The sequence below is a fragment of the Orbicella franksi genome, chromosome 12 (genome assembly GCF_964199315.1).
Source record: "Orbicella franksi chromosome 12, jaOrbFran1.1, whole genome shotgun sequence".
NCBI classification, from domain to species: Eukaryota; Metazoa; Cnidaria; class Anthozoa; order Scleractinia; family Merulinidae; genus Orbicella; species Orbicella franksi.
Window position 1 is genome coordinate 24755626 of NC_138156.1, and position 26171 is coordinate 24781796.

Genomic DNA, 26171 nt, shown 5'->3' on the forward strand with positions numbered 1-26171 from the left:
AGTTTTCTTTGTATTGTTGATCTTCAATCCGGTTCGGCGGAAAAAGGATAGGAAACCCTGAATTTATATTGCTTTTCGCGTACGGCACTTGTAGTTGTGTTGTAATCATAACATTCACTTGAAACTGACAACCGCAGTTAACACTATCTTCTGAAAAACAGTGCATGGAATGGGTTGTGCTTATAGCAAGAGAAGCAGACACGAAGCGAACGGAAACGTTAAGACTTCGAAAACTGCTCAAAGTTTTGATAACGTGAACGCTGACGAAAAGGATTTGCAGAATCATGAAGCTTTACCAGTGCTGCCTGCCCTCCCTGAAATTCCCCAACAGCCGGCTGAACAGAAGCTGTTGTTTGTTGCGCTGTACGATTACGAAGCAAGAACAGCGGAGGACCTTAGTTTTAAGAAAGGAGAAAAACTCGAAGTGATTAACAGTAACGATGCGCTGAATGGAGCAGATTGGTGGCAGGCACGTTCCCTGGCCACAAATGCTGTTGGCTACATCCCCAGTAATTATGTTGCCCCGGCGGCCTCTCTGAAGAGCGAAGAGTAAGTTAACTTTTACAGTTCTGTACATTCGCGGAAGTTTCTTTATTCAAGCTTCCATTTCAGCCACTTCTTAAAGCGAGCGGTAGTCTGCAATTATACAATTAAGCCTACAACAAAAGACAGACCACGAAGAAAATTTTGTAGCTTTCGTGTCCCTGCACTCTACCGCGACCCGAAAGTGAAACGGTCTGCCAAGGTTAGGCAGACAAGGATCACTTTCATCGAAAACTCGACGGGAATTTGCGCTCCGATTTCAAATTGAACAGCGCTTTCTTTGCCTGAGCGGCCGGTGGATTTGTGAGATTTGTCATTTTTAACGCGTTGGGTCAACCATGGTGTTGAACACTCAACTTGGAGGTTTTATTTCAGGGCATTTTGTGCCCAAAAGTGTCAGACGAAACGAGCAGTTGTTTATTATTCGACATCGTCATTGTTTTAGATTCGAAACGGAACCCACTGGGAAATTTCAACGGAACGTGCTTGAGGATAAATATTACTGAAGCCTTAGGAAGTCTGAATTGTTTTGTAATAAGATTCCAGAAACGCTGGGTGCAGATCTCTATTCTGTAAAAGAAAATCAATTCTTTTGTTGATGCTATCGCAGAATGAAGAAAAAATTCAGAGCGCCTTAATTTCGTTTTCTTTTGCGTGACTAGAAAAATATGCTAATTTAATTACACGGGCTAAAATTTTTAAGTCAAGAAGAGGGCACCGAATGTGAAATCGAGCCAACCAGACCGCAATTTCCGGCTTTTTAAAAATGGAGCAGAAATAAAAACATAAAAGATGCTTTTCTTTGTTTTATTCCGTAAGTCTAATATCAAATGCCAGTAGAAGGAAAGACATGATGTCTTCAATTACTTATACATTGTGCATAAATACACTCAGTTAAAAAGGATTATGGATGAAACTGACAGTGATAAGATGTGTTTGCTTTTGTAATATAAATTGTTTTGAGTAAACAAGATAATAGAACCCCCCATGTTGTGACAAACTAGCTTCTCTTTAGATACGCCAGTGTGGGCATGAAATGCACCCATGTCAAGAAAGGTTCTCTAATACAGTCTGAAAGCTTCAATCAAAGGCAGACTTAGCTTGAACACTTCATGCAATCCTGATTTTCTTGTTTGTATTCTCCTTTTACTGCTCTTGATGTTTTTTTTTTCTTGTATATTATATTTCTAAATATTGCAAAACACTATTAGGGGTAGCAAACAGTGAATTTGAAACCTCGCAAGATGGCAAGACTACCACCAGGACTTTCTCATTTGCAAAACAAATCAAGGCTCAAAGAAAGTGTTCACAAAAATAATTATGTCGGCAAGAGCCACGAAATTTGGTACCTACAAGTAGGACAGTTTGATAAGAAGGGCTGAGGCAGGCAGGTCAGCAAATGCTTAGGCAAACAAAAAGACACATAATTAATATGCAGTTCAAATTTTATGACTTGCAGATAAGTTACACGCAAAATTGGGTCTCATATTCAGGGCTTGAAAAAAGTGCCACCCTGTTGTCTGGGACAAGTAGATTTTCCTGCTGGGCAAGTAACCTTTCATTCTCACCCTCCCAGTTGGCAAGGGATCAGGCAAGTCATCTGCCAACTAAATCATTAAAAGAGCAAACTAAGACTTGCCCAGGGCAAGCCAATTTGAGAGAGATCTACTTGTCCAAAGGGCAAGCTGCAATTCAAGTGTTTTTCAAGCCGTGTTATTTTGCCATTAATATGTAACAATGAGGTTTACTGGACAAGCTTTCAGAAAAAGAAAAATCTATGGAGGAGAGGTAAATATGGATGAAGAAATGAAGTGTGGAGAAATTTACTGTGAGCAAATTTTTATGCATGTTCTGCCAGGGTATGTTTACTGAGGCAGAGCTTTGACCTTTTTATGATCATGGAAATAAGGGTTCACATTCAGTAAGCAACATGACAAAGATTCCACTGTTAAATTGTAGAATTTGAAATAATGGAAAAACATATCATTTTATATAGCCTGCATTTACCCCAGCTAAACTGTTGCATCCACTGTACAACATGATTCAAACACACTTCAACGTTAAAAAGTTGTGATTATTGTTGCTAATTAAAATAATTTCAAAATAACTCAATCAATTTTTTCTGGTTTCTTTACTAAGCTGGTTCTTTGGACCAATCAAAAGAGTAGATGCTGAAAAAATGCTTCTAATGCATGGAGAAAGTGGATCCTTCTTAATTAGAGAAAGTGAGAGTAAACCAGGAGACTTCTCCCTTTCACTGCGAGATGGAGAAATTGTGAAACACTACCGCATCCGATCCATGGATAGTGGAGGCTTCTACATTGCTCATAGAGCTAAGTTTGCAACCCTGAATGAGCTTGTGGAACACTACCAAGAAAACGCAGATGGACTCGTCATTAAGCTTAGCAAGCCTTGCCCCACCCTTCACACTCCCGCACCCAAGGATCTTGCATACAATACAAAAGACAAGTGGGAGATCCCACGCGACTCCATCCGATTGGTGCAAAAGCTTGGTCAAGGACAGTTTGGGGAGGTTTGGATGGGACTGTGGAATAACACAACACCTGTTGCAGTTAAAACATTACGTCCAAGCACAATGTCACCTAAGGCATTTCTCTCAGAGGCGCAAATTATGAAAAGACTGCGTCATGATAACCTGGTTCAGCTTTATGCTGTGTGTACACAAGAGGAGCCAATTTACATAGTGACTGAGTTAATGGAGAATGGAAGTTTATTGGATATCTTGAAAAGCCCTGCAGGTCGGGAGCTTCAACTTCCACAGTTGATTTACATGGCTGCACAAATTGCCAGTGGAATGGCTTATTTAGAAATTAACAATTACATACATCGTGACCTGGCAGCAAGGAACATTTTAGTGGGCAAAAATAATGTGGTCAAGATTTGTGACTTTGGACTTTCAAGAATTATTGATGAAGGTGAATACAATGCAAGGGCTGGAGCCAAATTTCCCATCAAATGGACAGCGCCAGAGGCTGCCTTGTACAATAAATTTACAATTAAGTCTGATGTGTGGGCCTTTGGAATTTTGCTTACTGAGCTTATAACTTATGGACGGGTCCCTTATCCAGGAATGGGTAATGCAGAGGTATTAGCTCAGGTTGAAAGAGGCTATCGCATGCCTTGTCCGCCGAACTGTCCATCAAGTCTTTACAATATCATGAAAGATTGCTGGAAAGCTGAACCCATGTTACGGCCAACATTCGAAACTCTTCAGTGGCGCTTAGAAGACTTCTTTGTTATGGACACTACAAATTATGCAGATTATCCAGAATAAATCTTTTACAAAGAATAGTTGTACTAAGATGAAGAGTTGTTTAACTCTAAGCAACTGTAAATAATATTTGACATCTCTTTAAACGTGCGTAAGTCCACAGTAAAGTGGCTTGGTGTCACAAAAGTAATTGCCGGGCACCATTATTGTAAGCACTTGTAGATTATAACTTATTTTTAGTGTCAGTTGCAATTGTCAGGAAATGTTCAAGTTTGGAGAAAGGCCAGTGGAAAAATGCATTGATGAGAAGTCAGGTACAGAAGGCACACCTCTTTATTGTTATTTGTATATCATTTTTAATTAGTTATCATGCAAATTTAAATTTCTTGAACCTATGAGAATGAAGACCTTGGAGTCTAGTACAACAATTCTGGTTGACACTGTCGACCAGATGCAAACAAAGCCGGGAAAGGAGTGACCTGCTCTGGTTTCACTCACATCATCAACATTAATTTTGTTGACAGTCTAACATGTAGTTGACTACCCACTCTAATACTGGCTGTGCAACCCTTCTGATTTGTGCAACACTACAGATTTGTGCTACAAAAAATTCAATCTGAATGTTTTGCAACTTTTGGGGGATTTTTCAGACTTCATTCATGCTTAAATCCCCTTATTGTCAGAAACTAGCCTCATGCTCTGCATAAAAATATTCTCAACTCTTAAAGGGACACAGTCAGCTGGCGTACATGCCCATTAGATACCATTTCATAGTTAATTTGCGTATCACAGAGATGCGATCCATACTGCTCTTAACAAAATATGATTAATTAATATCATAGGATGAGCAAAAGCACACTCAAAAACAGGTTTTTCCATAAATGATTGAAAGTCAAGCAAAACACTGCAAAGATTGAAGCAGATTTCTAGATGTACTCGACACGTACATTTGATTTCAGGTCGAGGTGAACTCTTTTCAAAGTGAGAAAACTACTGTCCAGGTCAATGCAGTCCCAAAGCTGACTGTGTCTCTTGTTAAAGTTCTATAAAATAGAAGACACTTCCGGAAATGCATAAAGTGGTCTCGCAGTACCTCTTGATCTACGAAAAAAGCTGCCAAAGCCTCTTTAAAAATGTCAAAAAATGACTACTTAGTTTGTGGATTAATATTTTATTAGCAGTTTTGTACAATGGTGAATAGTAATTTATTGTTACAGTTAATGACTTTTTATTGTACTCTAAGTGACAACTTTTTGGCCTACGTTTAGTTGGTTGGCTAGACTTTATTATTTCTTCATTGTTGACATTGATTGTTTAATTTTCTATTACTGCTACTACCAAAGCCAGGAAGCAAAGCTTTCTGGTGTCTTTATACAATGATAAAAAGAGAATTAGTGCTTACTCACAAGTCTGCCACAACTGTCCTAAACAATAAACATCCTTGGTAATGTTCCATTTTCATTAAATTTTCAGCAAGTGCAAAAAGTTCAAACCCCAGGAATTATTTTCTGGCTTTGTTTGTGCTTTGATAGTTTTCTTTTAGGACAATTGTACACAGCAGCCAGAATTTTTACTTCACTCTATTGCTATTTTTTAGACGTTTTTTAATGCTTTTATTCCTGTTAGATGTTTGCTAAGTTCAATATAGCATTAGAGTAGTTTATTCGAGTAGTTTAAAAGTAGAACATTGTATACAGATTAATGCAAGCAAAGAGAAAAATCGTCCAAATAAAATCGTTTTGAAAGTGAATGGTTTTTTTTAAACGTTTTGAAAGTGAATTTACATTGTAGATACTTCGGCAGTTTTTTGTTGAGAACAACACAGTCAAACCTCCACTAACAGGAACCACTCTACAAAGGCCACCTTTCCACAATGGCGACAGCCACTGAAACATGTCCCGACTGCCAAAATAACCTCTCTAGCCTGAATTTCAGCCACCTCCTCCGCTCGCTAAGTCACTCGGGGAGTCTGAGAGATGTCGTCTCTCTCCCCAAGTGGCTTAGCGAGCGGAGGTGGCTGAAATTCAGGCTAGTTAACTAATGACCGCCAAACGGTGTATACCAAAACCCACTTTTCGTTGTAAAAGATCACCAAACTTGATCTGTAACATGCTTTGTTGGTCCCGCTTCTGTCTAGTTTCAGTTTTATTGATCTATTTTTATCATGTTACAAACAGTTTATATGCTAAAATAGGCATTTTTTTAAGGAAGGCAGTGTTGCCTCCCCCTGAAAAAACAGGTGTCATATTACACCCCTACCTCCCCAAAACGGCCACTTTCCTGCTCCCGTGAATATTTCTACATTGAAATTATTTCAATTATATATTAAAGACACTTCTACCAGTTACAAAAACAATACTTTATTGAACGTTACACGAATACAAAGCTTATCAAATCCTTTCACGCCACCTTAACACTGAATATATTTTAAAACTAGTGGTAATATCAGCAGACCTGTTTTGGCATAGTTGCATAAGGCAGCTTTATGTTTTTGAGGGTGAATTACTTTATTCTTAACTTTTACTCGAAAAAGTAAAACCTAATAAGCAAAAAAGCTCACCACCAACAACTTTGACACAGTATTATTCTTTCCTGAGGTCTAGGCTTCCTTAACGTATAATCAGGGTATAAAACAAATCAAATGCACTGTCTTACACTTGTGCTATATGTTTGCACTCTAAAATGCTCTAGAAAACTACATAAATGCAAACTACCACTTTTTAAACTTACTAACAGTCTTCACTTAGTGACACACCGATTTGTGTCGAGATACAATGAAAAAGAGTAGAAAAGCTTCCCCCTGACTTAATGGTATCAGATACCTTAAATTTAATTTAATACACAAGCTGCACTAATAAATTGAAAGCTTTCAACAAAAACTTCCCTGTTTTACTAAAATACAGTGGAACCCCCACCTTACAGCCACTCCATTAATACGGCCACCTCGTTATTATAGCCACTTTATTCTGGCCTGAACAAAAGCTCAGTCCATAATTTTCTTATTTAAAGAATCTCTTTAATACAGCCAGATTTTTGTGGCCCCTTGGTGACCAGATTAATGGGGTTCCACTGTAACAACTAGATGCATTTTAAGACATATGAGTTTTCATTAAAACCATGACCATAACAGTAACTGGTTCATACTGTCTGTTTAAAACAGTGGTATATGTTTTTGTTGTTTATCTTAATGGTATAAAAGATTATCAAAAGCGCTTATCTTTGCACAAACATGCTTCACATGAACTTGACAGCACATATACCAAAATTACCACATCCCTTAGCAGGATAATAAGCATTTTAGCATGTTCCAAACATTCACAGAAGAAACAGGGTTCCTATGCTTGTGCGTACTACATTGTATGCTTACATAAACGTTTACAAGTATAGTTATGAGTGATGTACTGTAACACTAAAATATCACCCTCTGTTTAACAAAGCATAAATGGACACAAATCAAACGTTCTGAATGGTAACTGGTGAATATATATTCAAAGCAGTTTACTTCATAGAAGACATGACAAGAAAAATTTCTTCACAACCGTCTTCACTTTACAAGATGTGTTTCACTTTACAGAAGAGAACTGAGGAATCCTACATCGTTTCCAGTTCTATCAAATGGAAGAACTGCCCCTACAAATCTTCCTGCGTCTCCCTCAGATCTCTAGAATCTTAGTTACAATTCACATGAATTGAACTTGTGAGACTAGCCAGAGTCAAAATTGCACAACATAAGTCAATTACAGCTGCTACTCACCACTTAATAAAACCACTTCTACTTCCCAAAACACTGACATATCGCTAATCTGCTTGCTTGTATAGCAGATTCAACCAGACCAGTTACAAGTGAAGAAAACCTGAACATCTGGAATCTCACAAGAAAGTCTTTGACTTTAAAACAACTCCCCACAATGGGAGAAAGTTATTTAAAAATTACAAAAACAGATGAAAATAAAGCTTAAAGGAACTTCAGTTTAGACTAAGACTTGTTATCTACCTTAGCTTACCATGTTATTTTACTGGTAGGACTATGAAGTTATGCGCTCAAAGAGTCTCAATCTGCAGTTCCAGGAAATATTCACACCCACCCCAAGGAAGGTTAACAGAAATTCTAAGGGGGGGAGGGGGGGAGGGAGAGAGGTTGAATCAACAGCAAAAATGTTTAAAGGAAGCTAAACTGGAATTCCAGAGGGGTGAGGGGGGTCAAAATGAAAAACCTTCTATGGGAGGGGTATGGATATTTTCTGGAACAACACAATAGAAACCTCCAAGATGCACCTTTTCATATGTTAAAGTAGTGTTACTGGTGCATTGAGATGAGGAATTACAGAACCAGAGTCTTATATCATTGCCAGTTCATCATTGTCCCCTAGAGGAACTTTCTCAGAGTCTCTGTAAACCTTACTCCTTCCTCTTTTCATGTGATCACCAAAAATAACATCAGGAGAATCTATAACAAAATCAGTCAAGTTAGTATAATTATTATTAGTATAACTGCTGGTATCATCGTGGTCCTTGTCGTCGTCCTTGTCCTCGTCATCGTCATCATCATCATCAACGGTAGTAGAGGCAGCTTGTAACGTGCTTGTCACATTTATTGGTCAAGATCAGTTACAGGATTCTTCAGCAAAACTAGTTGTTTACCTTTGCCAGCATAATAGTAAACTTCAACTCTAAGTCCACTCCAAAAATATAGTTTACTAATAAACTAAAGGTATAAGAACACCAAAGAACTATGTATATTTGATTTACCATGTTATTTCTCTGTTTTCTCCTTAGTTTTAGTTTCGATTGAGATGTTTCAAACAAACAAGACAGTGTCTCATCATATTTTCAACCATTTCAAAAATCATAAAAAATACTTCAGAACTGTGTAAGAAAGTACCTTGCCCCAGAAGAACACAACGGAATTCCAGGGGCCATAAGCAGTGATCTGCTTGATCTAGAGCGTAACACACTGACAGCTCTACCCCCATCTGCCTCCCACACAAAGAACAGGTAAAAGATACAAATTTCTGTCTTTCTATCTTAAGAAAAAGTACACAATGTTTTGCAACTATTACCTGCTTGCATTTCCTCATTGTAAACAACTTTCATTTCATCTTCCTCATGGTCTTTTTCACTCATCTTTCTGTAGTGCTTCTCAAGTGATTTGTATTTCATGTAAAAAAATATCAAACCAACTAATAGAGCTACTCCTGCAGAATAACAACAATAAAATATCAATCAGTTTGAAACAATAGACTAGTTTTTTCACTTAATTATCTTTATTTGTATAACAACATACAACAAAGTACAACATTACAAAAACTACAGCACAAAATAAATTACAAAATAAACAGATGATAGACTATTTTCATCATAAGTCAATAGGAAGAGTTCGTAGGGGGGGGGGGGGACATGAGGGTAGGAAGAATGCTGGTAGTACTGTCTGGTGGAAGATGAAGGACTGAGTTGAGGGAATAATAAGAAATGAGAAACCGAAGCAGAGTCAATGTTTTAGCAATCGCAAGCTTTCGATGCTGTGCAAACATCTTTCTCAACTGAACATGGCCGGAATCTATTTGTCACGTGAAGTTGGGTGGACCAAGTCATGCGCCAAAACATCCCAGTATAGGGCCGGAAGTTCAAATCCACGGTCTTGATTGAGCATCCAGGACTGGCACACAATTTCAAAGGCCTCACAAATTCTCCTTCTGAAGTTGTTTTCTTCTCTAGCTATGACAGCAGCCTTACTCTCTTCAAAATCGTGGCCTGTGGCCTGTGTCCTTAAGGTGTTCTCCAATGCAGGATAGTGTCGAATTTTTAATATTTAAATTAGTCATTAACTGATTACAGCAATTTAAGCCTGTGAGTTGGGAGAGCTTTGTAGGATTCTGGAGTTCTACTGTGTGTGTCATCTCTCCAAACATTTTTATACATCAACAATTTCACTACACTGCAAAAAAAGGTTGTACCTATTAATGCAAGGGGTATTATTATCGCCAGACTTTTCTTTTGACTGCCATCATTAGGTGAGCCACCTTTCTGAGCACCAACTGATGGCCTCTCTCCTGGTGTAGCTGGAACGGTTTCTCTAGAAACAGTTCTGCAAAAACAAAAGCATTACTTTACTTTGTTGATTATGATACAACAAACAAACAGAGGGGCAACATGGTAGAGATAACTTTCAACTGGACAAAGAACTGAAAGAAAAAGAAAAATGGTCTTACAAACACCTCTGGAGGGCGTCTTTCAATTTGATTTTTTTTGGCTTACAAACCCAGTCACCCACCCTTGAAAAGGTCTCAGGTTTTGTGTGAAACTATACTTCAGGGGTAATAAGGTGAGGCTGCTGACCCAACCCCAACATGCTCCTGTAAGCCACTGCAAAATTGTGCAACATCCTGTAGGTGTTTATTTAGTTATTGTAAAGTTAGGATACAGACACTCACAAAGAATGAAAAGATTTCGTAGGCTTAAATACACAGATAAAGAGACATCAACAATAGCTATTTACATAAAACAAGTCATAAATCATAAATTTGTGTTGTAAGAGTTAGTTTCAGAACTCTGCAGAGAGTCGACTGGTATGCATTAAATGGCTAGCCAAAGATGTTTCATTTGACACATTCATGAGCTAAATTATTGTTTCACCCCGGTTCCCTCAGTTTGAAATCAAGGCAAAGTATAAATTATGCATGTATTAAAGAAGCTGTGAAGTATCTCATGCTGTGATGCAGTTTTTAGGTTAAGAAAAATATCTGGAAAAATTGTAACTTCACAATCACCAATCTTAATGCACAGTCAACCAGTCAAATAAACTGTAAACTGTACAGTGTAGATACAAACCTTAAGGAGCCACTGTCAAGAATCCAATCACTTGCTTTAAAGCCATTATTGATAGCAGCTTTGGCTGTTTCCATGGAAACACCTACAAAAAACATTATTATAAGAGTTGATAAAATATCTTTGCTTCACTGATCTGTCAGACAGTTTTGTCATAAATCCTTGGATCCCCAAGGGCTACATGTTAGTCCCCATCAAAAGAGTGCTGAATCATGCGTGTTTGAAACCCATTGACTGAAACTCAAAAGAACAAAACCTTAGTCAACTTTGTAGGTCTGTCATTTGTTAACCAATCTTCATGGGAGATAAAATATTTGACTCCTCAATTCAAGGTAATTAATTAAATGATCCCAAAGACAAACTAACTGTCTTGATTAAAAAAATTCTAAACAAAAACGGATCCAGATTATTATCTATTTATTAACCAAGAGTAAGGTTTTTATGGGAAATTCTTAAACCAAGACCATGCTGTATTGACCTCACTATTGCTCGGTCAATACGGCATGGCCAAGGCTTGAGATTTTCCTGTAAAAACCGAATTTCCTAGGTTAATAAGATGTTTATTACAGTGTACAGTCAACTCTCACCTTGCGGACACCCCACGATTACAGAAGTTAAGTTATGAAAGTTATGAAAATAGTAAAAAAAAAGTTCAGAAAGACAAAGTCACGAGGAAATAAAATTTATATGTGAATGGTGGCCAAAGTAGTAAAAGCTTTCTGGTTGGCCACTGCCACAGTCAAGAATTCAAAATGGTAGCAAATAAAATTGGTTGAACAATTGAAATTTCAAAACCTGTACATCTATTACCTGAGCTATTAAGTGGTGGGATGAGATCAAACACAACTGTTCCTCTAGTTGGGTCTTCAGTTCTCTTCACCTCAACAGCAGCTATACGATCCCTAAATCCAAAAGAAACATTTCAAACACAAAGGCACAGTGTGCTCTAATCTATAACTAAAGCAAGTTTCATTACATCTACAGAACTGACCAAGTTTTAATAATGAAATATTGTTGGAGATTTCCTCAAAAATAAATTATATCATAGTCTGGTATCCTTCATAACTTTTAAAGACTTGGCATGTATCAGACCAGACTTATTGTCTTTGTAGTATTGTCACTTCATGAGCAATTATTTACTTTGACTCTGCTCTCCTTACAGTTCACGAACTGGTATATATTCTACATTGACAAGTTAAAAAATAAAATTTATCCATTTTTTTGTCGATGTTTTGTTGTCTTTCCTTTCAAGGTTTTTTCCATGAGCTTAAAGAACATTTCAGCAAAATATCTTAATTCATATAGCAATAAAGAAGCAAGTGTACTTAACCACATCTTAAAGTGTTCTCACGTGAAGGATCCAGTATTGAGTTTTTAAACTTTTTTTAATTCATTGAAAAAAAAAACCTTGAAAAAAACAAAACATTAACAAACAAAAATGGTTAAATTTCATTTTTCAATCTTTCAACTTGTCAATGTATAATATATACCAAGTCTAGGCACCTTAGCTAAGAAACTCAAAGTAACAAATAATTTGACTAAACATACTTACTTTAATAACTTAGCTTTCATGCTTGCAACTTTAATGAACTGACGGATGAAGTCCTTCTCGTTTTCACCATCCATAATGGGACCAGTAAAAGTCATGTTCAATGTTTCTGTGCCCTTTAGAGCTGAGGATCAGTAATCACAATTACTTAAGATTCATCTATCAAACAGACAAACCCACATAATTCTCATATTATTGACACTATCAAATATTAACCAATTAGACTACCAGCCCAAGTTTTCTATAAGTGCATAACCTATTAACTTGAGTTGAATTTTTCATTGGAGTATTCTACTGAAATGAGGGGGAGAGGAGTAAGGGGTGGGGAAGATGGGGGTGGCAAAGGGGAAGCAGGAGAGGGTGGGGAAAGGAGAAGAGGGTGGGGGTGGGGGAGAAAAGGAGGAGGGAGGGGGTGGGGAGGAGGACAAGGGGAAAAACATACATATATACATAAACTGTATTTTGCTTCAGATTCAAAAATAACACAAAGATGAACAGATAGGCATCAAGAGCAAGGGTGTGAGGAGAATAAGAAGGGGAAGAACACCAGGAAGGAGGAGTAGGATGGATAAGGGTGGAAGGGGGGGGGGGGGGGGGGAAGAGCAGACAGTGGTTGTTAAGTAGCAGAAAACATCTGTTTTTAGACTTGCCTGTTTCTGTTCGTTCCTTCTTTGGACTTATGTGCTGTAATCCCTCACCAGCATTATTTACAGCAGTCACAGCAAAGGAGTAATATGTGTTGCTGAATAGATGCTTAAATGTAGATGCTGACTCCGAGCCATCAACTGTCATAACCTCAAATTTATCTGTGTTTGATGGGTCTTCAATTACAGTTTTCCCCCACTTGATCTGAAATAAAGTGAAATGAAATTAAAACATTATTGCTCAAAAGCTCAAGACTGTTCAAGGCTAGATCAGTTGTACACAAAAGCCACAGCTAAGACTAGGTGGTGACTTACAGGAGGTGGTCGCTTACAAGAGTTTATACCATGTTGGGTCAATGTTTTGCTTCATTAGCATCTGATAACTGCAGAGACTTTCCCCATGTTTTAAATGTTTTATTCATGTAAAAAGTTAATTTCGAGAAAAAAATCTGGTACTTCCCATTGAGAAAATTCTGTCTCTTGTACTGTCCAGGAATGTGGTATTGTTACAACACCTTATTATCCAATTTTCGCTCTATTATCTGTCAAGTGTTCACTTGTGTAAGGTTAAAAACAAAAGAAAATTTCAAACTTTTAGCTCTAAAATGGTCATGGTAGCTTACGTGAGGTGGTCGCTTACAAGAGGTTCCAAATGTAGTGATTTGACTTGGAAACTTTTGGTATTTCGGAAAACTGGTCGCTGAAGAGGGGTGGTCGCAACTGGAGGTTCAACTGTAGGTTCAACTAAGTTCGCTGTAATTAATACCTTGTATTGTTTGATGACTCCATTTGGTTCAGATGGTGTTGACCACGTGACTTTTATGCTTGCCGAGTAAGGTTGAACGGGTTCTGTTGTGACAAACTCCACAATACCAGGGACTTAAATTAAATCAGTGAAAAAAAACACCATTAGGTCAAATGACCACTTTGTAGATCATCACAAAGATGTAATCCAAACAGAAATTCAGACACTCTAATATACGCCAAATTTAATACTTTGTGCTGAGCTACAGCAAAAACCTGCATGTAAAAACCTACATTCTTTGAAGTCTGCCAAAGTAGGTTCTTACGGTATATTTTGGGTTACATTTTGGCAATTTAGGTTAAGTTGATTTTTAATAGGTTCTTAATTTATATGAAGGAGATACAGCTGTTGATAACCAGAAAAATAACTACAATTGGGTTTGGTCCATAAGTATACCTCATTTATTCACAGCTGTGTTATGATAAACCAAACACAACTGATTACAGAATGTTAATGTAGTGTTGCCTCAATAACATGACTTCATAATGTAGCTGTAACCCACAAACATATAGGAACCTGCTTGATCTTGCTTGCCTAAACAAGATCTTATATTTTTGGGTTTTAATATGGTAGATTTCTGCCAGTAATTTCGATTCCTAAACCACCAGGGCAGGGTCTTTCAAAGCCCGATCAAGCTAACCCAGGATTAGCGAGAATTTTGATTTCAGTTTTGCAACTTTTCAGCAAGGTTTTCTGTTTAAATTGTTTGTCCTTCAGTTTTGAGTTTGAATAATCTAGAACTACAAAAAACATACCGGTAAGCAGTGAAAAACATTTCTATACAAGACAAATTAATACTTCGGTTAACAACTGCACCACTAAAATGGAGGTTGGGTACCTGAGACATCCAGGAGCTTCAACCATTGGCAGCCAGCTCCTACATGAAGACTGCTCCCACGGCTGGCAAATCCTGGCAACCCAGCCATGAGCCCCCACGCAGTAAGAGGAAAAGGCACCCGTCACACTGTTGAAACGGTGGAAAGAGGGAGGGAAAGGGGTGGGAGGGGAACTGCCTGGGCAATGAGCTGCCACACTACAAAAAACGCCAAAAACGCCTCCTGTACGTACATCACACTACGATCCACAAGCACATGGAATTCCGACACATGCTCATGTGTGTCGACACCACTGACTACCAGGGGAACGCAAGCGCTCTTTGTTGTTAACTCTGTTAAATTGCATTTAACTGCATTTAACTTTTAACTCCTCCTGAAAAACCCGGTCCAGGTTCTTACAAGTGGGTTTTTACTGTACTGCACAACCGATGGCTAACTTACTAGTTTGCTGTGTTGTTGCTGTCACTACTGCACTCTTCACACTAGAGCCCAGACTATTTTTAGCGCTAACTGCAAACTTGTAAGTCTTGTAGGGATCCAGTTGCGTTACTGTGAAATTTGTCTGGGAGAGAGGAACTTTAAATGGCGTCTCTCTGAGAGGGCTTAACTGAAAATGAAACAACATATCAAAATCATTGAACACTCATAGCAAAAAAATTATAAAAACCGACTATAAAGGTAAGCAACCCTAAAGCAACTTTTAAAAGGTTCCTATTAAAAAAGGCATTCAATGGTGGTCATAGAAAAACTTGTGACGGTTTGAAAAACATCAAGAAAACAGTGGAATTTAACCGTTCTTTAGGTAGTTGGCTGCTTTCTGAAAGTTCCTACAGGTTAAATATTGTTGTATTACATGTAACAAGATATGATATGATGTCACATGACATGGCTAGACATGACATGACATGATATGACATTGGCTTTTCCAGCTCTTGAAAGTAAAAAATACATGGCCTATGACCGTTTCCATTGGAAATGGCCTGTGGGGTATAATCCTGACCAAGAAAGAACCAATTTACCTCAAGACTACCTTGCCATATAGTAATGTTGTGAATACTCCTTATACTGACCTGGTAAACTTCATATGTCAGACTTCCCTTGCTCTGTGCAGGAGGCTTCCACTCTAATGTTATTTCATGAGCAAGTATCTTACTGGCCCTCACATTCTGTGGTGCACCAGGCTCTATCATCAACAAAATGACCATAAAACTCAGATTTCATAGTGGTACAGAGTGGAGGGAGAGGGGTGTGTGGATGGAACCACTCCACAGGGTTTGTGTTGTAGTCAAACATATCTGAATTGTTTTGCATTTAATACGTAGCCTTTGGCTTGCTCTAAGAGATGACCAGTTTTTTATTGGTCATGACACATTCTGACATCACATATTTGACATCATGCAGTCCACCATCATATATTACATTGTTTTCTCAGACAATCAGAAAATAATGTAAACTGACAGGACATTAACTGAAAATGATGATGAATAGAATGTAACAAGGCAGTACATTCTGTGATAATGCTCTAGAAAAGAGGGCAAAAATGAAGAATCCTGTTGAAATAAAAAGACAAAATTTGGCTTCACCCTCATGTCAAAATGTAGTTGCTATGACAATGTCAAATGATGCAGAGAGACAGTTACAAAGTCAAAATCTCAGCAAGAGATGAATGAAAAGTGACAGAAAGTTTTAAGCATCACAGTTGAAAATTCTGAAAACACCTTTCACCTTGTATATTGAAGGGCCAAGTCACCAATCCTCTCTTATCAAAAAATATCCAAAATGTCTTTAAAAAGTAACAAAAAATAGAAAACAGACTCACTTATTATTTGTGTATTTATGGTGATTGATGCCCATGGCCCCTCTCCAGCTTGTGAATAAGCCCATACTTTTAACTCGTATTTGTCTCCAGGTGGTAGCTTGCAGATAATGGCAAAGTTTGTAGGAGCATCAACTGTGCTGCCATCTGGCCGCTGAATTTTGTAACCCTGAAATAATTGAAAGGCAGAGTTCCAGCCAAGTCTCCTTAAAAGCTGATGTAGTTTTACTCAATAAGGAGTATTGCTGCTGCTCCATGCATTGCAAAGCTACTGATACAAATAAAAACTTTTTCACGAAGAAAGATATGTGAGCATAAAGTGTGTTGGTCAAAACTACAACAAAAAAACCTTGCCCAGTTTGGCCCAGACCTGCAACTCTAAATAGTTAACATTGAAATAATTACCACACCACCGCCAGGGATTTTAAAGATATTTCCAGCAGGAAGGCAATTGTTTTCGCAGAAAGGCAAACTTTTTTGAACTGAACTTCTAAGTTACGAGAAAAGCTTTCCTCTAGATCGTCAAAGCAGGTGGGCAAAATCATCCTCACAGCCAGTCAATTTACCCAGTGGATAATGGACTAACGTCCCATCTAGGGGGGAGTTGAAATACTCCTAGTCACTTCATGCTACAGAAACCAGGATAAGCTCCGGCCTCAGATGAGACTACTTGGCTCATAGGCAGCCTTGACCTACCTACTAGCCCTTATTGAAACCTCTGCACTGTACCGCCCTTTGATTCAATCGTACAGAAACAATACCACTTGCTGAACAGACAAATGCAAGGTAAAGATTGTCTTCAAGCCTAGAAGCACATCAAAGCATCTCAGGGTATTTCTAACCTCCCTGAATGGGATACTACAGGTTGGTATAAAGGGCACTAAAATGATTTCAAACACAACAAAAACGCAACTTCCAATTTCCTACAGCTTTGGAGCCATGTAGTCACTGGCAGATTTTCCATTTACCTACCTTGGCTGGAAATGACCTGTTGTCTGACTTTGAAAGATATGGTGGTTTCCAGTTTAGTATAGCACAAGTACCGTTGTCTGACACTTTCTTAAGGTCCCGTGGTGGAAGGGTTGGCTCTGAAATAAATGGTTATGCAGGGGCTTCATTAACATTTTTAGCAGAAGGGCAACTGGTCTTCACTGCAGGCACAACATTTTGAATTAACTTCTTTCTAAGAAAAACTTTCCTCTAGATGGTCAAACCAGGCAGGCAAAATAATCCTCACAGCTGGTCAATTTGCCCATTGCGTGGCCCTGGATTACATTGTTGAAAGTAGACAGAACATATAGCACAGGCTGTTCCTTTAACTGAGCTCAAGATGCAAATTAAGTCTTAGTACCATGGGTATAGTTTGTTCCAGCTTTATTATTTTAGGAGCATGTTTATTATATTATGGTAAAATCCTACGTTAAAGCACCGAGCTTATATAACTTCATAAGGGGTTTTGGAAGGGCTTATAAATGGGGCAGGGGGGGGGGGGGCTTGTATCCAGGGGGGGCATACAAGTGGAATGAAAAAATGTTTTGTAATGACAAGATAAAACGTATCTGAGAAACGAAATAAAGCTAACATACTGTCACATCTAGAACTATTATATTTATAATATATTTATTGTGTGTCACAATAATAAACATAATTTATTTCAAAAACATCCACTAAACACTAATGCGACTGGAACAACTGGAATGGAACAGAACAAGAGTAAAAAACTGCAAGTCTTGACGTTTTTTTAAGTTTTTGGGAAAAGTTTTGAGGAAATTTACTAAATTTAGTTTTAACTTAACTAATCATGCTTAGTAAAATTTTCTTTCTGGGGAAGCGGGGCAGGGGTGGGGGGGGGGGGGGGACACAGAGGATAGCGAGAATAACCTTGCCTAGAGGGCACACTCAAAAATTGATTTCCATGCACCCTGCTAAAACTTAGGTGGATAGTGAGAATAAACTTGCCTAGAGAGCACACTCAAAAATTGATTTCCATGCACCCTGCTAAGACTTAAGTGTCAGGTAAGGACAATTTGACATTGAAACAGCCAAAAAGAACCCCTTACTTGATAACTTTGTCAGTGCTTGGGCAGGCCCTGCTGCTATGCTACGACCAGAGTCACTATTTATATAGACCTGCGACAAGAAAAGGCAATTGAATATTTATTCATTTATTTTTTTTATTTATCTTTTTTTTGACTTGCCACACAAACAAAAATAGAATTACATAAGTGACAAAAATTAATATACAAGATTACAATGAAGATACAAAACTACAATTTATATATTAAAGGGATAGAAAACAAAATGGTGAGGGAGCCTAATAAAAACTATGGGGCTTGTTACTTAGGGTTCCCTCTCAAGAAACACCAGATGACAAATTTTCTGAAATATGTTTTCAAATATCTCTTATCCATCCTTACAAGAACCATATTCATATCTCATATTCATCAAATCATTGGCCTGTATAGAGAAAACTCATTGCTGACCAGCTCCAAATGGCTTCATTGCTCAGTAGAAAGGTGTTTGCAATGTAACTGCAAAGGCTGAATTCCTTGAATCCCATTGGAGCCAGAGTAAACTGATATAACTGACACCAACACTACATTTGGATGTTTTATTTTGAATGTTTAATTTTCGGACACTTTCTGTCTCATTCTGGACAAATTTCAAACAAAAATTTTGGACACTGTGATGAAACATAGCTACAGTAAATTTATGCCTTCGACATATGACTAAGACCAAAAACGTCTGTGAAAAAGATAGTTTTACTGCACCCTCAAGATTTTGGAGTAAAACCAAGGAGAAAATAACAAAAACAATTATCTCACGCAGTGTCCCAACTAGAGTTTGCCTTGTAAAGGAAACTAAGAGCTTTAGAGCTGCTTAAAAATTATAAACTATACTGTAAAATAATATTTCAAATGCTTAAAATTCAGACACTTAAAAATTTTGGATGGTTTTATTTTTGGACATTTTTTTGGTCATAAATTAAAATTGTCCAAAAATTTTTGCAAGTAATGAACCCCAGACACTGTTCTTACTGATACTCCTGGGTTCAAATGATTTAATAATGGTTAGGATACACACACAAAAGCTTGGATTAAGATACATGATGTGCTTTAAAGATTGAAGCTTACCTCAAAGAAATAAACAGTATCTTGCTGTAATTTTGTAAAGATTTTGAATAGTGAAGGACCATTGTCAACACTCTTCACAGTGGGGTCATTGTGGGACCAATAGCGGATCTATCAAAACAAAAAAAGTATTTCAGAATTTTTAAGTGTGTTAACCAAATTGTCACTTAAGTCTGTACCACAGACAGGGTCAGACCTGAGTTACAGAGAGCTGATTACTCTTAGAGTGCTGTACGCAAAAAATTACTAAGCACAAAGCTAGTAGGGTGCATAATGTATTTATCTCTTACTGTGTAACTTTTGATGGGTCCATTGGGGTTTGTTGGAGCCTTCCAGTCCACTTTAATGGCTGAAGAATTAAGAGGATATGCACGAAGGCTTTCAGGTGCCCCAGGAGCTGGAAAGGAAAATGATAAAGTGTTGAATAATTAAAATGCTGCTGTGGAAAAATTTGAGATGCACATTACCGGCATGCTGAGTGTGCCACAATACAAAAGACTCCCAAACAAATCATATCAAGCAAGACAGACTTCTCTACTTAACTTCTTCCGAAAGTTAAGTATCATCTGTATCAGCGCTTTGTAACAATGTTTGCAGCACTGAATTGTCATGGCTGAGCTCAGTGAGGTGAAACTCACATGGGGTAAGGAACAACATGCTGCACAAATAGGAATAAATGGAGAGGGATTGTTGTTGCAATTATGTCCCATAGGGGACGGAGAGGATTAAGTAAGTAAAAATAATGTTTGCACACTAAACTTGGAACCATTAGGGTACTTCACAATGTACCTTACATCAAAAGAATTATCTTGTAGTAGCTTTAGATCCATATTGCGTTGTTACCTAGTATTGCATCTCATGAAGACTGAAAAATCCTTTATTTCTAGTGACTGAATTCTGACCAAATAATAAACTTGTGTCCTGACTAGACAGAAAATGTTAAAACTTACCGCTGGTATTAGTTGTGACAAATGCAAGGTTTGAAAATGTGGACTCCTTGTATTCTTGAGAATATGTCGACACCTTGAGGTAGTATGTTGTAGCAGGAGATAGGTTGTCCAGTATACATGATGAGTTTGTCAGACTTGTGCAGGACACCATCTTGAATTCAACATTACCTGAAGTACTAATTTAAAGCATACAATAGATAGATACACTTTGATATTACTGTTAGATATACTTTCGAACATATTAACTGCTTTTCAACAAGGTTTCAACATCAAACAGGATCAGCCACATGACTCTGCTCATAGAGGGGGACAATATAAATGAAATATTAAATCAATCAATCAATAAATCACAATATTTAGAGAGGAAGCCAGATCAGTCTTGGAAAGTTTTCATGTGGATCCTCTATCCCAGTTGAAGTGTTGGTTTTTGTAGAGGGAGGAAAACCAGAGAACCTGGTGAAAAATCCTTGGAGCAAGGTCGAAAACCAACCCATATATGGCACTATGCCAGAATTGAACCTGGGCTACATTGGTGGGAGACAAGCGCTCTCACCACTGCGCCATTCCTGCTCCCCAGCTACACTTGTCACAGGTATATACAAGTAACCATGACATTTTTACCACATTCTGGTAGAACATCTCTCAACAGAACATCAAATGAAAACTCTAACACCAGATTTGAGTCACACTAGAGAATAAGATGGGTGAGAAATGTTTGGCTCTTTCTTTGTGGCTCTCTATTGTGAGCCACTGACTTACCTTTTATAAACCCGGTATTCTTTGATGAGCTTAATAGCTTCTGTGGCAAATTGTTTCCATTTAACTAAAACTCTTGTGGGCCCAAGAACACTAGCTGTAACATTCACAGGAGTGAGGTCTGTTGACAAAAATTAAGCATGTCAACTAATTCAAACTTCTAGGGTGGAAAAAATCCAGCTAGCCTGCAGTAAAGCTACAAAGAACTACAATCGCACAGGTCCAAACTATCTTTAAGTTCTACATTTGAAAGGCAGGAAACTGCAAATAACCTAAGGGACTCTGAGAATAAACTCAATGTTCCAATACTGCACACAAACTATTACAAAAATAGGTTCAACTATAGTGGTGCCATTCTTTGGAACAGTCTTCCTTGTGGCTTAAGGGCAGCAGAGTCCCTTGGGCAATTCAAAACCTACTCAATCAAGAACAGTAAGGCACAGCATTTGTGGAATTCAGCTTTTTATCTAAACATTCTTCATTATATTTGTTATCGTGTATTAAACAAAGAAAAATAGCAGTGGTTTCACACAATTGTAGGAGTGCTTGATACAAATACACGTAGAGCGAAAAACAAATTGAGATGGAAACTACAGTTACTCGAGTTTCACGCTTAAAGCGATCATCAGATCATCAGTCTGATGATCGTTTTAAGCATAAAACTCGAGTAACTGTAGTTTCCATCTCAATTTGTTATTGGGTATTAAGTATTTTCAAAGCTGACGAATTTTTACCATGGATAAATAAAGATTATCTATCTATATAGGCATCCAATCTCTTGAATCATAGCTGAAGTGAGGTGCTATTCCAAAGCAAAAGTAAAACATCTTGGACAGTTTAACCCTACCTTTCAAGACTTTGACTGTTACAGATTTCGTTATAGAGTTCAAATAATTTGTTGCAGTGACTGTAACGACGTAGCTAAAAGGCAAAGATATGAAGCATTAATTCAAGCAGTTAATGTGTTGCACTTTGGGTTGTAATCGAAAGGCCGCGTGCAAGAACGTCCCCTAGATTTTTCGGCCATTTTTGAAAGTGCTTAAAACTAGCTGAATTTTGGCATGTGGGCTTCGTTTCACCTGAGAAACATTGCTCTGACGTTTTTTTCGCTGGGTTGCTTTTCGCTCTCGAAAAATAACGTATGCAAAAAAGGCACACAGGTTAGAAAAACCGAGTGGTTTATTGCATACGCAATATCTCAAGAACGAAGCGAACTTTAGCGCTAAAACTACGGGACATTGCTTAACATACCTGAACAAAACTGCATGCGAAATTTGGAACGTTTTCGACAAAGTTCACCTTTGATTAAAATACCTGACACCCTTTTCCCGCCGAGTCCTTCAAATAAATGAAGCTGGGCCTTTCTTATGATAAACAGAGCCGATCCTTTGCTATAATAGCCAAGCCAAGCCTTTGTTATAAGTCGAAGTCTCGCCTCGGTTTATTATAACAAAGGATCGGCCCGCCGCGACCGCAAGGACTTTGATTTTACTTAGAAACCAGCAAAATGTCAATTTCACGCAGCTTATATAAGCTCAAATTTGTTGATTTCAGGTCAAAAGTGCTTAAAATGTTGACTCATGTTAACGCGCGACGGCAAGGATGTTGATTTCTCTTAGAAAGCAGCAAAATGTCAATTTTACACAATGTAAAAGCTCAAAAATGTCGATTTTAGGTCAAAAAAAGTTTAAATGTTGATTTCATGTTAACCCATGATGGTAGGGATGTTGATTTCACTTAGAAAACAGCAAAATATTTATTTTACGCAGAGTATAAACTCAAAAATGTTGATTTCAGGTCTAAATAGGTAAAAATGCTGATTTCACGTTAATGCGTTACGGCAAGGATGTTGATTTCACTTAGAAAACAGCAAAATGTTAATTTCACGCAACGTATAAACTCAAAAATGCTAATTTCAGGTCTAAATAGGTAAAAAGGCTGATTTTACGTTAATGCGTGACGGCAAGGATGTTGATTTCACTTTGAAAACAGCAGAATGTTAATTTCATGCAGCGTATAAGCTCAAAAATGTTGATTTCAGGTCTAAATAGGTAAAAATGCTGATTTCACGTTAACGCGTGACAGCAAGGATGTTGATTTCACTTAGAAAACAGCAAAATGTTAATTTCACGCAACGTATAAGCTCAAAAATGTTGATTTCAGGTCTAAATAGGTAAAAATGCTGATTTTACTTTAACGTGTGACGGCAAGGATGTTGATTTCACTTTGAAAACAGCAAAATGTTAATTTCACGTAGCGTATAAGCTCAAAAATGTTGATTTCAGGTCTAAATAGGTAAAAATGCTGATTTCACGTTAACGCGTGACAGCAAGGATGTTGATTTCGCTTAGAAAACAGCAAAATGTTAATTTCACGCAACTTATAAGCTAAAAATTGTTGATCTCAGGTCTAAATAGGTAAAAATGCTGATTTCACGTTAACGCATGACGGCAAGGATGTTGATTTCACTTAGAAAACAGCAAAATGTTAATTTCACGCAACTTATAAGCTAAAAATTGTAAATTTCAGGTCTAAATAGGTAAATATGTTGATTTCACGTAACGCGTGACGGAAAGGATGTTGATTTCTTTTAGAAAACAGCAAAATGTTAATTTCACGCAACGTATAAACTCAAAAATGTTGATTTCAGGTTTAAATACGTAAAATATGGCAGCCGGAAAATAGTGTTAACATCTGGAACTTACTTTGGTTATCTGGGACAATGATTATCTGCACTGAACAAATAAACATCAAATAAGCACTTTTCCAAATACAGCAATGTCTTAAATGGCTAAAAATCATGAGATAAATACATATTTTTTGACAAACGCGATCGTAGCTTTATGTCACACACCGCCTAACAGATTAACAAATTAACCCTTCTGCGCAACGTACGGGTCTCCATACATCTGCATGTCCGCTGATCCCAGAAGTTCAAAACACTACAAATCATGCCGATATGAAATAAAATCAACGCAACGTGGATCACAGATCTATGTTACAATCGATCGCTACTTGTTGGCCATTATTACCTTTAAATGAAAAAAGCCGAAACAATCTAGTTACCAGTTCGAGAAACGCGAGCAGAATGTGATCGCAATGCATGCCGGGAAGGGTCTTTACACCTCGTGCGCGGGAAAACATGGCGGTATATACAAGACAAATTTTATAAGTCAAAAACCAGTTCTTGCTTTCCAAACTTTGACACTAGCAACGCTTGGCAAATGGACCACAATTCACGAGAGGGTATTTTTCTTGGGCAAGAACTGCTCTTGGACTTTGCTGCCTGGCTCGATCTGACTTCGAACGCCGATAACACAATTACGGTATATCAGCTACCTTCGAAGTTTCAGAACACATTTTGATTCTCTAAAACGTGCTGATGACTTACGGGTTTATCGAGGCTTTATGATGCCTCTCAACCACCAGGCAGGCACACAAGGTACTTTAACACTATGCTTAAGATATTAGTTGACAGAGCTCTAATGCGGCACATCTCTTTTTCATTCGATGGTATTTCGTTTGCCGCTCAATCGATTCACGTGTTGTGTTTACGTCACAATAACCGATGTAAACAATCTGTTCCCAGATTTCCGCTCTATATACTATTTTCCTTTGACTTTAAGACAGCTAAGATTCAGTGGAATACACTATAAACAGTCTGCCTGTTTGCTGTTCAACAAAATAATAAGGTTTCTTTTGTTTTTTGTTCAACAAAAGATCTCCAAAAGATGCCGCTTGGAAAACTGAGCTTTTTGCATACGTTATTTCTCGAGAACGAAGAGCACCCCAGCCAAAAAAAGTTCAGAGCAATGTTTCTCAGGTACAACGTAGCCTACATGCCAAAATTCAGCTATTTTTGAACACTTTCAAAATGGCCAAAAAATCTAGGGGACATTCTTACACGCTGCCTTTCAATTACGTTCAACCATGAATAAATTATCGATAAAGGTTGAAGTACTCATCAGTTTGCTTTTAATATCCAAGATTTTTTCAAAGGAGGGCAACAGCGGTAGGGAGCTGCGAGTAAAAATATCTTAATTGTGTATTTCATAACAAAACAAACTGAAGGTTACAAAAAGTGTAGTTCTACAAAATATCCACACCTCCCCAACAGAGGAGATTTTTTCTAAGACCCCACACCCCTCTGGAAATTCCAACAACACTTCATATATTTAAGGTTTTTGGCCTTACAGTAACAGAAACCCCAACCCCTGCACCAAGAAATTCCAATCCCTTCTGTAGAGGAATTATGGATATTTTCTGGAACTGCACAATTATAATTAATATATTATTACAAATACTTTATTATACAATGCTTCAAAAGTTAAAAATCGAGTATTAGCTTTCATGTTCCTTACCTCTTTGCTTCACTAAAGCTAAGAATATTAACTGGATGCAATCCTTGAGTTTCTTTACCATCATATGTCCATTTATACCGAACATACCCAACTTCTACCTGAAAATGGGCATTTGATAACAAATTGTCAACAAACAAGTCCAGTCACTAACATTATTTGTAACTACAATGGTGCATTTCTATAGACATGTCCGTTTTACAGCTGATATCAAAGATACCTAGATTTCATAGCCTGAAGCTGGATCAGTGTTGGCATATTGGTACTCGACAGTCTGTTATAAACCACTGGTGTGGCGCTTAGCCAAAGAAACTTCAATCTTTATATTTGTTAACAATGTATAAAACCAGTTTATAATAACAGATTATGAAAAAAGGTTTGTTCAGATGAGGTCATGAAGTTTCTGAAGCGTAGCTCCTGGGCCGGGTTGCTCAGAGCCCGATTAAGCTAACCCAGGAAAAGGTAGACTTTTGATTTGAGTTTTGTTTTGTGGTGAGGTTTTCTGTATATTGTTTGGCCTTCTGTTTTGAGTTTTAATAATCACCATATACACAAAACAAAGCAGCAAAAAACATGTGTATAGAAGAAAAAGTTATAATTCGGTTAACTTTTAATCCTGGGTCAGCGTTAACTGGCTTCCGAACAATCTTGCCCTGTTTTCAACAAATTAACCTGGCATGAGCCCGCAATCCAATCGAAAACCAGCACTTGGTCAGTGGTCAACTT

The 26171-nt window shown here is 37.7% G+C and overlaps 2 protein-coding genes across 2 annotated transcripts in view; one reads left to right on the top strand and one right to left on the bottom strand.

The window, feature by feature from the left end:
* The first annotated feature begins 32 nt into the window (after positions 1-32).
* Positions 33-5525, top strand: LOC145463675 (tyrosine-protein kinase Src42A-like). Its single transcript, XM_081447449.1, has 2 exons — positions 33-549; positions 2683-5525. The coding sequence occupies exons 1-2, from the start codon at positions 170-172 to the stop codon at positions 3836-3838; spliced, it is 1536 nt and encodes a 511-aa protein (XP_081303575.1). The 5' UTR covers positions 33-169; the 3' UTR covers positions 3839-5525.
* A 594-nt stretch (positions 5526-6119) lies between these two features.
* The window catches only part of LOC145463651 (uncharacterized), a 49093-nt gene continuing 29041 nt past the window's right edge, over positions 6120-26171 (bottom strand). Inside the window, exons 21-39 of the mRNA XM_081447407.1 lie at positions 25449-25546; positions 21935-22008; positions 21091-21208; positions 20332-20507; positions 19672-19778; positions 19385-19492; positions 18311-18380; positions 17223-17338; positions 16254-16419; positions 15505-15617; positions 14876-15041; positions 13560-13672; positions 12800-12998; positions 12153-12273; positions 11411-11502; positions 10604-10685; positions 9730-9860; positions 8836-8970; positions 6120-8222 (exon numbers count right to left, since the gene is read on the bottom strand). Coding sequence (XP_081303533.1) covers positions 8113-8222; positions 8836-8970; positions 9730-9860; positions 10604-10685; positions 11411-11502; positions 12153-12273; positions 12800-12998; positions 13560-13672; positions 14876-15041; positions 15505-15617; positions 16254-16419; positions 17223-17338; positions 18311-18380; positions 19385-19492; positions 19672-19778; positions 20332-20507; positions 21091-21208; positions 21935-22008; positions 25449-25546 — 2295 coding nt within the window. The 3' untranslated portion in view covers positions 6120-8112. The remainder of the gene's footprint in view (positions 8223-8835; positions 8971-9729; positions 9861-10603; positions 10686-11410; positions 11503-12152; positions 12274-12799; positions 12999-13559; positions 13673-14875; positions 15042-15504; positions 15618-16253; positions 16420-17222; positions 17339-18310; positions 18381-19384; positions 19493-19671; positions 19779-20331; positions 20508-21090; positions 21209-21934; positions 22009-25448; positions 25547-26171) is intronic.